General features: G+C 43.7%; 1 protein-coding gene across 1 annotated transcript in view; it reads right to left on the reverse strand.

Annotated features, from left to right (window-relative positions):
* MYRFL (myelin regulatory factor like) overlaps positions 1–13,659 on the reverse strand; it is a 113,345-nt gene that overhangs the window by 5,566 nt on the left and 94,120 nt on the right. Inside the window, exons 16-21 of the mRNA XM_032420429.1 lie at positions 10,846–10,931; positions 8,000–8,074; positions 7,864–7,916; positions 7,555–7,734; positions 1,110–1,172; positions 378–465 (exon numbers count right to left, since the gene is read on the reverse strand). Of these exons, the coding sequence (XP_032276320.1) occupies positions 378–465; positions 1,110–1,172; positions 7,555–7,734; positions 7,864–7,916; positions 8,000–8,074; positions 10,846–10,931 (545 nt within the window). The remainder of the gene's footprint in view (positions 1–377; positions 466–1,109; positions 1,173–7,554; positions 7,735–7,863; positions 7,917–7,999; positions 8,075–10,845; positions 10,932–13,659) is intronic.

The following is a 13,659-nucleotide window of genomic DNA, read 5'->3' on the forward strand; positions in this document are numbered from 1 at the left end:
AATGTCAGCTCATTCATTACTTGGAGCCATCAGTAACAATGTCTTTCTTGTCGATGCAATTAACCAGCAGCCCTGTGCCTATGGTATGTGTCCTCAGAGAGTCAGCCACAGAGCTGCCCCCTAAGCTTTTTGCTTTGGACTTACCCATTAAAACGGGAGGCTGGAATCATTGGAGCCGTGGTTTATTGACATTTGCTAATACCAACCATTTTATGGTTCCCTCGTCTACCATGTAACAAATGTGTTTTCACTTAAGGAGCATTGTAAGCACACACCGATTTTTACCATGCAGTTTTAGCTTTCATTCCAGCCTCAGAAACCCAGAGCCCTGAGTAAATTCCAGAAACAATCGGGGTAGAATGGGGAGGCTTACCCACCTGCACTGGAGGCCTCCGCCACAATACCGATGATCTATTACTTGCTGGATTTCCATGATCTGAATAGAACTAATGGTTGTATCAATCCCTGAATTGAGAAGAAATAGAGAAAAGAAAGTAAACTCTTCTGCAGAGGAAGAATATTGTGCTTCAGCAACGTCTCCAATTTACCAAAAGTGAAAGAAGAGTTTCCTAGATAAATGGGTTCCATTTGCATTCAAATGGAAAAAGAAGGGGAGGGAAAGGGAGAAGGCTTTTGTTGTTGTTGTTACAGTAAATTTTAAGAAAACTCATAAAAATCCAGATTCCAAAAGGCAGCCCCATAACATCCAAAAAAATTTCTGGACCCTGGAAGTCCTACTAAATTGACATTTATTGAAAATGGAGGGTGCAATGTGAAATGCTATCTGGCCAAGAAAGAAAGCTTTAAAAAACTTAGAAAACAGAAAACAAGCTAAAAGTACAGTCAGAATCCAAGAAGGTAGGAAGTTCAAAAAAATTATTCAAGTCCATGGAGATCAACCTCCACTTGTCTAGTAGTGAGCGACCATCTCTAACGCCTCCTTAATGGTTAGACTGGCATTGATTATAAATAAAAGTAATCCCCATGAGTGTTCAAGGGCAGGCTGCATCCTTTGTCCCTGGTCCTCACTCCTGTAATGCTTTTACAGCCTGTTGCTACTCTGCCCAGCTCCCCGAAGTCAAAGAATAGTCACTTAGATGTAAACTTACAGTCACTCCCCCAGTCAGGGCTGGTTAGCGCATCTCTTGCCAGGAATGACAAGCTTCTGTCTTCTGAAGAGGAAAAAAAGTCTGTCAAACTTTAATTAAGGCTTGGTCAGGATGAGAAGAAACCCAGTATGTGCCCCTCTGTCTCTGTCAGTTGAATGTTTCCACACCCTTTCTCTCTCCTACCTTTCGACCCATCCAATGCCTACCCGCATTTCTCACGGATCTAGTATGTTCTCACCTTCCTCCAAGAAGCCATCTGTTTTGGGCTGAATTGTGTTCCCCAAACTCTTGCGTTGAAGCCTAACCTCTCAGAATATGACTGTACTTCGAGATAGGGCCTTTCCAGAGGCAATTAAGTTAAAATGAAGCTGTTACGCTGGGCCCTAATCCAATCTGGCTGGTGTCCCTCCCTATAAAAAGAGATTAGGACACTCGAGACACCAAGGACAGGAAGGGCAGAGAGGAAAGAACTTGCAAGGACATAGCACAAAGGTGGCTATCTGTGAGTCCAGGAGGGAGGCCTCAGAAGAAACCAGACCTGCTAACACCCTGATTTTGGACTTCCTGCCTCCAGAACTGTGAGAAAATAAATTTTGTTTCTGGAGTTGCCCAGCCTGTGGTACTTTGTTATAGTGGCCCTTGCAGATGGCACGGCCCCTCCGTTCTGATGTCACGGCATTACTGCCTTAACCATCCAGGGGGTGATCAGTTAGTCATCTGTCACCACATCAGAAGCATGTCATCTGTTTTATTACTTAACTTGTATGTATTTTGCCCTTTCTTGACAACTCCAGAATAGGGAACCTCTATTAAAATTCTCTGATTCCTCTGTAACTCCTAGCATAATGTGATCCACACAGGAAAAAAGAGAGGTGCGGGGGACGGGGGGAGGGGGAGGTAGCGGAGCTGGCTTGTGCAGAAGGAAGCGGGGGAGTGGTTTTGCCCTGTCATAGCCGAAAAGGCAGTTTAAAAGCAGTTTTGGAAAGGTAACTATTCAGAGGATTGTTGGTAAGGTTTTGGGGGGAAAAACATCTTCTTAAAGTGAATGGTGAAGGCAATTATTTAGTGGGTTGCTAAACAAGTCTTTAAAAAGAATTTTGAATTTTTTTTAATTTGCTGATTTTTTCTCAAGTATATGTACTGTTCATTGTATTCCTTTGTTTGCATTAAATAATGTTTATATTTTTCAACATAGTTTGGGGCAAAACACAAAGACAGTAACCTCATTTAACAAGAGACATAAGTTAATACAAGGTGTGCTGCTTGCATAGGAAGCAAAGAGAGGCGAGATCTAAAACCAGTTTCTATTCAAGTTTCTGTGTGGAATTTCAGGAAAGCAAAGGCTAGAGTGCATGTTACTTGGGCGCCATCACTCCTAAGTAAATCTGCCCTGGTTAGTACTTCTTACACTAGGCACACGGGCTTGTTTACCTGTCCACAAAACTGACTGCGAGCTTCTAGAAGCCTGCCAGCATCTTGTGCACCTTGCCGTCGCCCCAGGCAAGGCAATCCTGGGCTCTCTGCAGGCGCTCAACAAATATTTGTGGGAGGATGGAAGGAAGAGGGGCAGGGAAGGAAGAAGGAGAGTCAATCATATACCCTCCAGAAAAATGTTTCCTCTTACACACTCAAAGGGTTTCGAAATTGCCAGCAGATGGGTGCAGAGGGGATGCTGGGAATGGACATGGGAGCCTGAGCTCCTTCATCCTGTTGGCAAAGGGGAGTGAGACAGAATTTGAAGGAGAGGCAGGTTTCCTGAGCATCTTGCCTAACATGAGCCTTTTCATTAAAAAGAAATGGATCTTGATACATGAGGATTTTCTAGAAAATTGAATATATATTTCCCTTTAGATACAAATATATGTGCCGTCCAAAAGGCCTCTAGATTTCTTGGATTCCAGCTATTCCAGTAATAATTGTCAAGCACATGTCCCCTGCTATGAGTTTTGCTTATGATTGCTCCCACAGGAGGATGTGAATTTATACGGCAAATGAAACATAAAAAGAAGGGGAAACCAGAATTTCTCCATCCTGTCTGTTTTCATCCTTTACCTTTTTTTCCCTACTTTTCCACTGAATTTGCAGGAACAGGGCTCATTATAAATTTTGGCAACAGAATTACAGAGTTGCCTCATTTTCACAGAAGCATGTTTCCAGGTTCCTGGAGACATAGAATCCTATGATAGAATTTAGTATCTGATGGGATAACGGTAGTTTTAAAAACAGTAATAAAAAGGTAAATTTGAGAGATAATCTTGCAGATTAGAATTATGAAAATGGCTTTTCAGACGCAGGATTGGAAATAAATTTTAAATCTCCTATAGAACATCTCCAATTTGTCACTTCTCTGAGGCAAGACTATTCAATTCCGAAAGGCTAATTATCGGAAAACCATTAACTCTCCTGTAGTCAAACAGGGGTGGCTCTCATTTTATAAATGACTTCCAGTAATATTCACTATAAACTTAATATACACTCCCAGTGGTTTTTCACTGTGAAGCTGGAGATAGATTTCACAATCAGCGGAAAAGATCTCCCAATAAACTAAATTAGAAACTTCTGGACAGGAGAGATTTAAGATGGTGTCCAACCAAAGCATATCCTGTTGTGGTAGAATGTGTATATAGCATTACTTATAAAATTGTGCTGTATGGCTGAGTTCCAAAACAGCATCTTGGATACCTTTTTCTTTCCTGATTGAACCAGACTCATGCCAAGAAAAAGTCAATGAGCCCAACCAGTTGATGACTGGTGTCCTTTAACACAGGGAGCCAGTTTCTTTCCACCATTTGCTCTTCTCAGAGTTCTGATCTCCAAAACAAAATAAGCATGAATTCTCATAGCCTTTTAGTTTTGTGAGATTTTTAAATCTTCACCAAAATTCTTAACATCTGTAGAATTCCATAGATATTCTCCTCACAAGCTCTTTACTTTTTCATATCTAACTCTGTCTATTTAAGTCTTTATTGGTTCCATAGATTAAAATCTAATCCATCACACTCAGTTGGCTCCTCAGAGTGGAAGTTCAATATTCCAAAATACCCACTCTCCACCTCTTGATTAGTCTTACCCAAACCTTTTATATTAAGTGGGGAGAGGGGATAACCTTTCTGAAAGACATTTTACACAATCAGCTTGGGCCCAAAAGAAGAACAATGGCTTGCACTCAGCATATCATAAAAATACTGATTTCCCTTCCCTTATTTTACTAGTGGTCTTACTCCTTAGGAAAGAAGCTCATAAGTGTGTTCTGGAGCTTGGTAAACTGCTAGATATTACTCTTCATCCTAGAGAGTTATTCCAACTTTTTTTTTTTTTTCTTAACCCTTGAATTTCTTTTTTAAATTTTTATCCTTTAATTTTTTTTTTAAAGATTCTGTTTATTTGTCAGAGAAAGAGAGCGAACACAAGCAGGGGGATGGCAGGCAGAGGGAGAAGCAGGCTCCCCGCTGAACAGGGAGCCTGATGCGTGACTCGATCCCAGGACCCTGGGATCATGACCTGAGCCGAAGGCAGACGCTCAACAGACTGAGCCACCCAGGCATCCCTATTCTTTAATTTTTAATTAGTTGTCAATGCCTCAGAAACATCTGTTGAAAGAGTTTGCCTGGCTTTCTCCACTTTCAGATTTAGGAACCCCAGGGTCATACAATGCCCAGGACAGAGGGGAAGGATGGACCAGCAGCAGAAGAGAAGAGGCTTTCTTTACACCCCCAGAAACACACCACATCAGGGACATCTCAGTAGCTATAGGCAAACTTGGGGGAGGGGGATGCCGAAGGGACTTTCTAGAACCACAGAGTGACTACTTTCAGCTTCCTCTAGAGTTGATCCCTGGTCCATGTGCACACAGTGCCAAATAAATGGAGGCACAATGGTAGATGGGCAGAAACCCAGGACAGGGAGACAGGGGACTCAGGTTCCTGTTCCAACTTTGCTAGTAACTTACTGCAGAACCTTAAGCAAGGTCCTGGGCCTCCATTTCATCAGCTGGAAAATGGGTGAGCTGGTATCAATCAGAGGTTTTCCTGACCCGGTCCTTGGAAACCCAGGTGATTGCATAAAGTGGTCAGTGGTGTTTGCGCACTTGAGAAGTAACAACTCTCCCACGGATTTGTACTATTCTTCAAATGTTGCTGTAGGACTAACAAAAATTATTTGACTAAAGCTTAACTGAGTTTAAAGTAACATTCTCCTTTTATGTATTTTCTCAGCCAAATAACTGTAAAAGAATAATGAATTAATAGTAGATTCTACAGGTCAAAAAATTAGGTACCACTGGTGTACTGCTCTCTGACTTTCTACAAGACTCTAAATCCCCAAAAGTTTGCAGGTTTCTAGAAGGTGACAGTGAAGAGAACACGTAACTCCTCTCTTTCTCCAGCTGAAAGAGGGAAGAGGGAACAATTCTGCCCGTGTATCGGGGAGCCCGGTAAGGCAGGACTTACATTTCACTTTTAGCCAGAGAAGCTGGTGACTGTGCCTAGGAGGACACAGCCAGGCACTGTGGAGCAGCCCTTCTTTCTCTAGGAGTCTCTTCAGTGTCCCCCATACTTAGGCAATGTAAGACACGCAGGCACCCAGTGTCCCAGAGAGGAGAGCAATAAACCTTCATCCAGTTTGATAAGGCTGCTCTGCCCTCCATGTGGAGAGCTGGTTGCTACAGGAAGGAGTTTGCTCAAGGGTCAAGAACATTTTTGAAAATGAAGATTGGATCAGTCCATGACCTCTTCCTGTGCAGGATCCATGGTTACACATCTCTCATAGGTGAGATGGTCTCTTCTGAGGACTGCTCTCAGAAAAGGCCACAGAGTACACCCAAGGTGGACTCCCAAGGTAGGAGAAGGGTTTACAGCCACAAGGGTTCATGTGCTTTTGCAAGAGATGAAGGCTTTGGGGGATTTTTTTTTTTAAACAGCACTGGACTTTTCCATATTTGAAACTACAGAGAATATGATGACAGAAACATATTCATTTCTTCACGGTGAAGCTTTATCTTTGCCCTATAGTGATGCATCTGTTCCCAAGTTCAATCAAAAGTTGCTTTCATGAGAAAAACAGTGCGAGCACTGCCTCCTACAGGCGCAGGGAAAAACTCTATGCCTCACCTCCTCATTGGAAAGAAAGGAGATAACAGTGCCTATCTTTTAGGCTTGTGGGGATGGAATGGTTTATTCATGTAGATTCCTTACGGCTGTGCATTTGTATACAGTAATAGCTCATTATATGATGATGATGATGATGGCGGTGGTGATGATGATGATGATGATGATTCGTAAAAGTTATTCAACTCTAGGTTATGCAATAATATCAAAAGGAAAAAGAAATCACACTGTTGCCCCCAAACTTCAACCAATGACCATATTGTACATGTCAGTCATTTGGACTGCTCAAAAATATTCTAGTTCATCTTCTTCTAGGCATACATTAGGTCTGCACTTTATCAACTGTTTTTAAATGAGACATGACCAATGTCACTCGCTTTAGCCAATAAAATGTAAGCAGAAGTGACACATGCTACACCTAGGTGGGAGCTTTAAGAGCCGTGTTCTCTTACCACTGCTACAGAGATTGTAGAAATACAGATTGAGATGGAGTCTCCATTAGTCAGGTTCTAAAGGATATGATGAGTGAGAGCCCTCTTTTGATCCACATTTGACACAGAGAGTCAGAAATAAATTTTTGCCACATTATGCCACTGTAATTTGGAAGCTGTTGTCATCACAGCATCCTGATAGACAAGCCATGCTAATATGTACCTATTGCTATTACTGTCATCATTATTCTATAGACTTGTGGGTGTGCAGAAGGTTCGCAAAAACAATAATGAATTAGTATACATTTGGATTACATTACAGAGATAATTATACATTTGGATTCCATTACAGAGATAATTACAGTTTTAACCCTTGATCAAGCCTCCATAATTTTTTTAACATGAAAAATCTGCTTCTTAAAAAAAATTCTGTGTGTGTGTGTCCCTAGGAGGAAGAAGTAGATATTCTGACAGTGGTTGTGATTTTCAGACTTGCAGCTTATCCTGAACTCATTAGAGTTCCAAAGCCTTTTACATTTTGCCCTACTTGGTTTGGGCAGAAAGCCCAGATTCGACGTCATTTTATAAGTTCTAAGTGAGCCAGAAAATCTACCCAACCACCCAGGATTACTTTATATGTTCTACTATTACTAATGTTGTTGGCAATGGACAAATGAGACAAATGAGATCTTTTCACTTACTCAGCCATAATTTCATCCCTGGGCAGGGAACTCAATATTATAAGGGGACTGCAAGTTTGTGCACTTGTGTTTTTAAAGAGCTTGCCACCCTAAAGAGAAGAGTAGAACCATTGTCTGGAACCATTAACAGATTAGGCAAGTAGATATTTGCAAAGAAAAACACGTCAGGTTTCAGAGTCCTAGAGGCTTCTCTTTGAACATCCTTTACCTGCCCACAGCCTCTGATGGGTTTCCTCCTCCTGAGACCACCTTCGCGCAGGACTGGAGGGGACTCTTCTCTTTCCCTGGATGGGGCAGCAGTAAGTCTCCTGACAGGGCAGGATCTCACAGAAAGTGATTTCTGGTACTCGGAAGGAGGACTGTGTGGTCACCAGGGACGTATTGGGTGCTGCAGAGCATTGGGCAGAGAGGAGGGAAGTGACAAGTTTAACCTGAAAGGCTGGTTCTTTTGTCGACAATTCACAGGAAACATGGGGCTGGATTTGAGAGTGAGGAATGTGAAAATCTTAAATCTTACCTGTGGGAGAGGCTGTGGGCGGCAGGGCGGGCTCCTGAGAGCTTGTGATATTGCTGGAGGAAGAAAACAAAGTGATTACTGAAGGAGGCCTTCAAGAATCCTTCTCTCCAAAGGAAAACAAGACCAAAACTCTCACCTCGGAGGGAGATTTGGGGCACGTTGGTTTTGATCTTTTAAGCTAAGTATGTACAGGGAGACTATTGTCAAGGCACTGTTAAAAAAAAAAAAGAAGAAGAAGAAGGAAGCATTATGTGCCAGATTTGAGTTCATCTCCATCTCACACAACCAGCCGGCCAGAGATACACTGTCACAGGCCACACAGATGGGAGGGGTGCGGCCTCGGCTGAGAGTCGCACCATGGAAACCAGCACAGTTCTGCTTCAGGGCAGAAGGCCCTCGCCTTCCTAGAGCAAAGAGGCTCTGGGGTACTCCTCACTGATGGATTTTTCCTGAGAGCAGCCCCCTGGCCCTGCAAGCTGCCTCAGAAGCATCTGTCACAGGTGGAAGATTATGAGCGGAAGCTGTAAATCGCTGGAGGCAGCCCCTGCTCCTTGCAGGAAAAAGTCAGAGCAGAGTTCACATCCCACTGGCGGGGGGCGTCCGCCCTGTGGCCCCGAAAGGCCACCCGGGTTTAGTCAGCTGTAGACGCCAACCCCTTGGCTGCTTCTCTGACATCTTCCGGCTGCCTGTCTTTTCAGAGCACAAAGCACCAAATTGGAGGAGAGAGGAAGGAGAAGAAATGCAATGTAGCATCCATTTCCACACTGTGTGACTTCAAAATAATGACTCTTTTTCCTCCAATTATCAGAACTTACATATTCAAACAGAAGCTTTTCTGAAAGGTTCGGAGCCCTGGGAAGCTATTCTCCCAATGCTCATGCATCCAAACACCTAGCATTTTCTTCTCGCAGGGGCGTCTCTGGAACTCTCTCGTGAGCCGCACAGGAGAGTCCGCCGACCACATTACAACCCCACTGTGCGCTGAGTCTGACACAGGGTGACCTGACTTGACTTGCTGCTAGCTTGACTGGACACCTGGCTCCCTAGACTCGACTCCTCGTTATATTGCTCCCATTCAAAGGTGGGGGGTTTACTATTATTAAATATACACGAGGAAATGTGCCATGCGTTTGAATTCCACTCATAAAGAAAAAATTTCCAGAGTGTTCTCAGCAGCAGCTGGTTACTGCCCAGCAGGCACAACCCTGTCTGGGGAAAGTGGTGCTGAGCCCCAAAGATGCTATCAGACAGAATCCGTTGTGTCACCCTGGCAACTGCTTGCTGTGATCCAGTCTCCCTCTCTTTGTTCTCCCCCGCTATCTCCCTATAACTAATCCTGAAGAGCTCTTTCTAATTTGTCTCTGGCATCTACTTCAGTGCATGACCCAGAGAACTTCTAGAATTGTGGAATGACATGGACATCTGTTCCTTTCTTTGGGGGCAAATTCTGGTTTTGACTCTTCTTGCCACCACAGGCCAGAAACAAAATAACAAGCCCAATCACCTCCCACTTATGATCTTAGTGGACAACAATATTGGAATTCGTAAGATAATTCTGATAAGCGTGTTTAAAAAGCAGTCTCTGTGCATCCGAATTAGACTTCCTATCACCCTGCCATTGGGTTTTCATGGGACTCTGCCTCTCTAGAGAATGCTACTACGTATGTCTGCTAAAGTGGATGCTCACACTCTCCTGAGCTGGGAATCCCAGCAGAGGACAGCTCACGTAGGAGAGTGAGAGAAAGACAACGGCTTCAAATGGGAATTCTGTGTCGTGGTGTCAGATCCTTGCGCCTGTTGTGTACAGTGGGCAGTAGCAAGTGAAAAGCTGAAATGCTGAGAGGAGGGAAGGGTACGGAGAGAGACTCACACTATCTTCTCTAGCTAGGAAGCTGCGTTAGAGCACGGAACCAGCAGCACCTTGGCACCGCCCCTTACTTGGCCTCTGAGAACGACTGTCTCCCTTGAGACAAGGCCCCAAGGCAGTCCTTTCTAACACTCATAAAGCATTTTTTGAGAGATAGATAAATACCCCTGTGAAAATAGCCCTGCGACCATGCAAATAGACTGAGAACAAGAAGGCCCAGAGGACACAGGCAAGATGACCAAGGCCCGAAGCCTGAGGGGCCATCCCAGCCGCAGGTGTCTGCAGACCAGAGCCCAGGGGAAGAGCCCTGCATCCCAGTAAGGGATGCCTCCCAGCGCCCTGCAGAGGTCCGATGGCGCTCAAGTCCCCCACTGCTTGCAGCAAATCCTTCGTCCTCACTGTGTCTGCTTGCTTCCGCGGCTGAGTACATTTGGCTACAGATGCAATACATGGTAGACCTTGGGGTTATCTCATAGTCCCTTTCAGGTGACGTCTTCACTGAAGAACCTAGAAGAAGCCTAACAAATGGGAGTGTCCAGGGGAGAATAGATTGTCCCTGATTGCCCTCTCGCTCTGTTCCCCCAAGTAGACAGGAAAGAGAACAATTTCAGACAATTATTTGTAAGACTGAAACACACACACACACACACACAGCATAGTGAGATACTAAAAATTATCAATTGATTGAAAAAAAAATCATCCTTCATCTCACATTTAAGTAGAGAAAGCCCATGTTTTTTTTTTTTCAGAATAGGAGTTTAAAAAGGGCCCCCTCAGGGCACCTGGGTGGCTCAGTCAGTTAAGCGTTTGTCTTCAGCTCAGGTCATGATCCCAGGGTACTGGGATCGAGTCCTGCATCGGGCTCCCTGCTCAGCCGGGAGCCTGCTTCTCCCTCTGCTGCTTGTCCCTCTCTGTCTCTCTCTCAAGTAAATAAATAAAATCTTTTTTTAAAAAAAGGGCTCCCTTATCTCTAAGCTAAATCCAAGGTCAATGCCCAGTTAAAGAGCTCCCTGTCTTCAAAGTACATAGGTCAGTCCCCAGTTGATAGATGAGAAAAGGAAGATGGGAAGAAAAAAAAAGAGCTTGACAGAGCACAACACTGAAATTTTTCTTACCAAAATGCCATCACAGCAATGAGAGTTATAACCAAGGTCTGGAAAACCCAGTTAGGACACAACTGTTTTTTTCCTGAAAAATAAACCTGTAAAAAAGATTCAGTCAGGAGCCACGATAAACCAGCAATGCCAATTGGGAGAAGGACCCCTGAAGACTCGCCCCCAGCAGGGATCTTTGCCTCCCAGTGGGCTGGCCAGTGCACTCTCTCCAGCGTACATCTTCCTGCGGTCTGCCCCCTGAAAAGGAAGTTCTTCCAAAGCCTAGCTCAAGCCTCTCCCTTTCCTTGACACTCCAGCTTATAGTCATTTGTCTTTTTGCTAGCATACTGCAGGACCCGTGTCTGAGCCATTCATTTGGTGCTTATTCTTGAAGTTTTATGAGAGCAGAGGACATATCAGACAAGATACTGTCAGAACCCAGATGTTCATCTCCTTTACTACAACACTTCGGAAAACCAAAAAGTCTTTAAGACATGATGGAATAAATTCCAACAGAAGAGTTTCAGGCATCCTGACACATCATGGAAAAGACTTTTATGGTCCGAAATAAAAAGTACTCTTTAAATCATACACATCGGTATTCAATACTGCTACCTATTTTTAAGGACAGTTCTGAGCCTGAGTCTTATTGATCCTTATACCCAACCAACAAACATTTATTAAGCACTGTTCTGTATAACACTATAGGGAATCTAAAAATAAGTAAGTTACAGTCTCTAGGAAGCCAATGAGGCAAACCTCTAAGACTGATACATATTGGCAAAAAAACTTGCATATGAGGAATGGGCCAAGAACTACAGAACAGACAGCTGTGCAACTGGTGGTGAATCTGGCTGAAAAGATAGGAGAGGTTTTCTGCCCACTTGAATAAGGTGCCCCTGAAATGGGAGCTTCACTACTAATGCAATAGGGAGTGTTATGTTTGCTTCCTTCTGCGGGGTACAGGGTAGAGTCATGCTTTTGGTTGGAAGAGAATGGGAGGTTGGTGGTTGTTAAGAAATAGTTTAAAATTGGTCTTTATTTGAATTTCTTGGGCTGGTTATCTGAGTAAATAAAGTGTTCCTCAGTGTTATATTGGGGTGGGATTAATCATATAAGTTTTTAACAAATATACAAACCCGTAGGGCTCTTATAACTGAGTCACCCATAGGGCAACTGGAAGCCACTCTGAATACCAAGAAGTGAATAGCTTATACCATTCTTACATCTCACTGGAACTGTTCAGAGGAGAGTCTAATAATGTGCTGGGCAGAGAAGGGACTCAGTGAAATTTGTTAAATCGATTGGCGTTAAATAGCATTCGTCTCAGGTAAGAGTTCCCCCCCTCCAACCTACTCCCCACAGCTGCTGGATTATTTTCAATCTCCATGCTTTTGCTTCAAATCCTTTGACCTAGTGTAGGGAAATGACCTAAGACCTGGAGTCAGGCTTGGAGCCAGGTGTTGAACAAGTCATCTAAATGTCATTGATCCTCATTTCCCTCATCAATAAAATAGGAATGATAAAATAATACCTGCCAACATTTTCAGAGTTATTGGGTGGGTCCAACTAATCCTGCAATGGTTCTCAAATTCAGGTCCGCATGAGAATTACTTTGGAATTTATTAAAAACCAAAATGCCCTAGAAAATTCTGCGCAAAAGCCTGAAGGCCTTCCCACCTCACCCCAACCACCAACACACAGCGGGGATCACCCATCTATCTCTTGGAAGTAGAGAAAGAAGGAAGGAAAAGGAACACTAGATTGGATGAGAGCTACTCAGGAGACCTCAATCTTCCTCCAGAACAAGCACCACCATCGGCAGTTGTGCGGAAGTTGAGGCAAGGCCCAGCCAGGTTTCTTACCATCTGGTAAGGCCCACAGACTGCTCACAGCCAGCACTTTGCTCATGAATGTACTCACCCAACCCAAGAGTAGCACACTCCCCCTACACACATATGTTTCAATGACCCAATGATCACGGAGGCTCTGGAGAACAGAGGATACCTAGGGGTTGGTGTCATGGAAGGGAACGTGAACCTCAGGGAAATAGCCAAGACCTCCTGCAAAGACAGCACAGGGGAAGCAAAACATCCCCATTACTTGTACTTTATCAAGCTCCCTGGAAGACTCTGATAACATGCCAAAGTATGAGAACCACTCAAATAGTGGGTTTGAAAATGCTAATAAGAGTGAACACTTGGGGTGCTTGGGTGGCTCAGTCGGTTAAGCATCTGACTCTTGATCTCAGCTCAGGTCTCAATCTCAAGGTCGTGAGTTCAAGCCCTGCATTGGGCTTAATGCTGGACATGGAGCCTACTAAATTAAAAAAAAAAAAAAGAGTGAACACTTATATAGCACTTATTACGTGCCATATTCTCTTCTGAGTGCTTTATATCTACTAATTTATTTATTTTTCTTTTTTCCACTATATATACTAATTTATTTAGCCCTCATGATAATCCTTAACAATCTTATGAGGCAGGTAATGTTATCATCCCCAATTTATGGAGAAGGGAAAAAATGAAGGCTAAGTTCCTTATGTAAGATCACACGGCTAGTAAGTCACAGAGCCAGGATTAAACCATCAAACATTTGGCTCCAGAATCTGTGCTCCTAACCACCGTGCAATGCTGCCTCCCTTTTTCTGTTTGTAAAGCAAGAGAACACTCTACAACTTAGATATTATTGTTATTACTCAGAAGGTTTTCACGGCTTACCAAGTGAACTCCTTACCAGGTGGTCCAGGATGTCTGAGCCCTACCTATATTCTCAGCCGTACCTTCTACTCTCCTCCCTAACCAACTCTCACCTAATCCTTCAATGAAGCCAGTG

The sequence above is a fragment of the Phoca vitulina genome, unplaced genomic scaffold (genome assembly GCF_004348235.1).
Source record: "Phoca vitulina isolate PV1807 unplaced genomic scaffold, GSC_HSeal_1.0 scaffold23, whole genome shotgun sequence".
In the NCBI taxonomy this organism is placed as follows: Eukaryota; Metazoa; Chordata; class Mammalia; order Carnivora; family Phocidae; genus Phoca; species Phoca vitulina.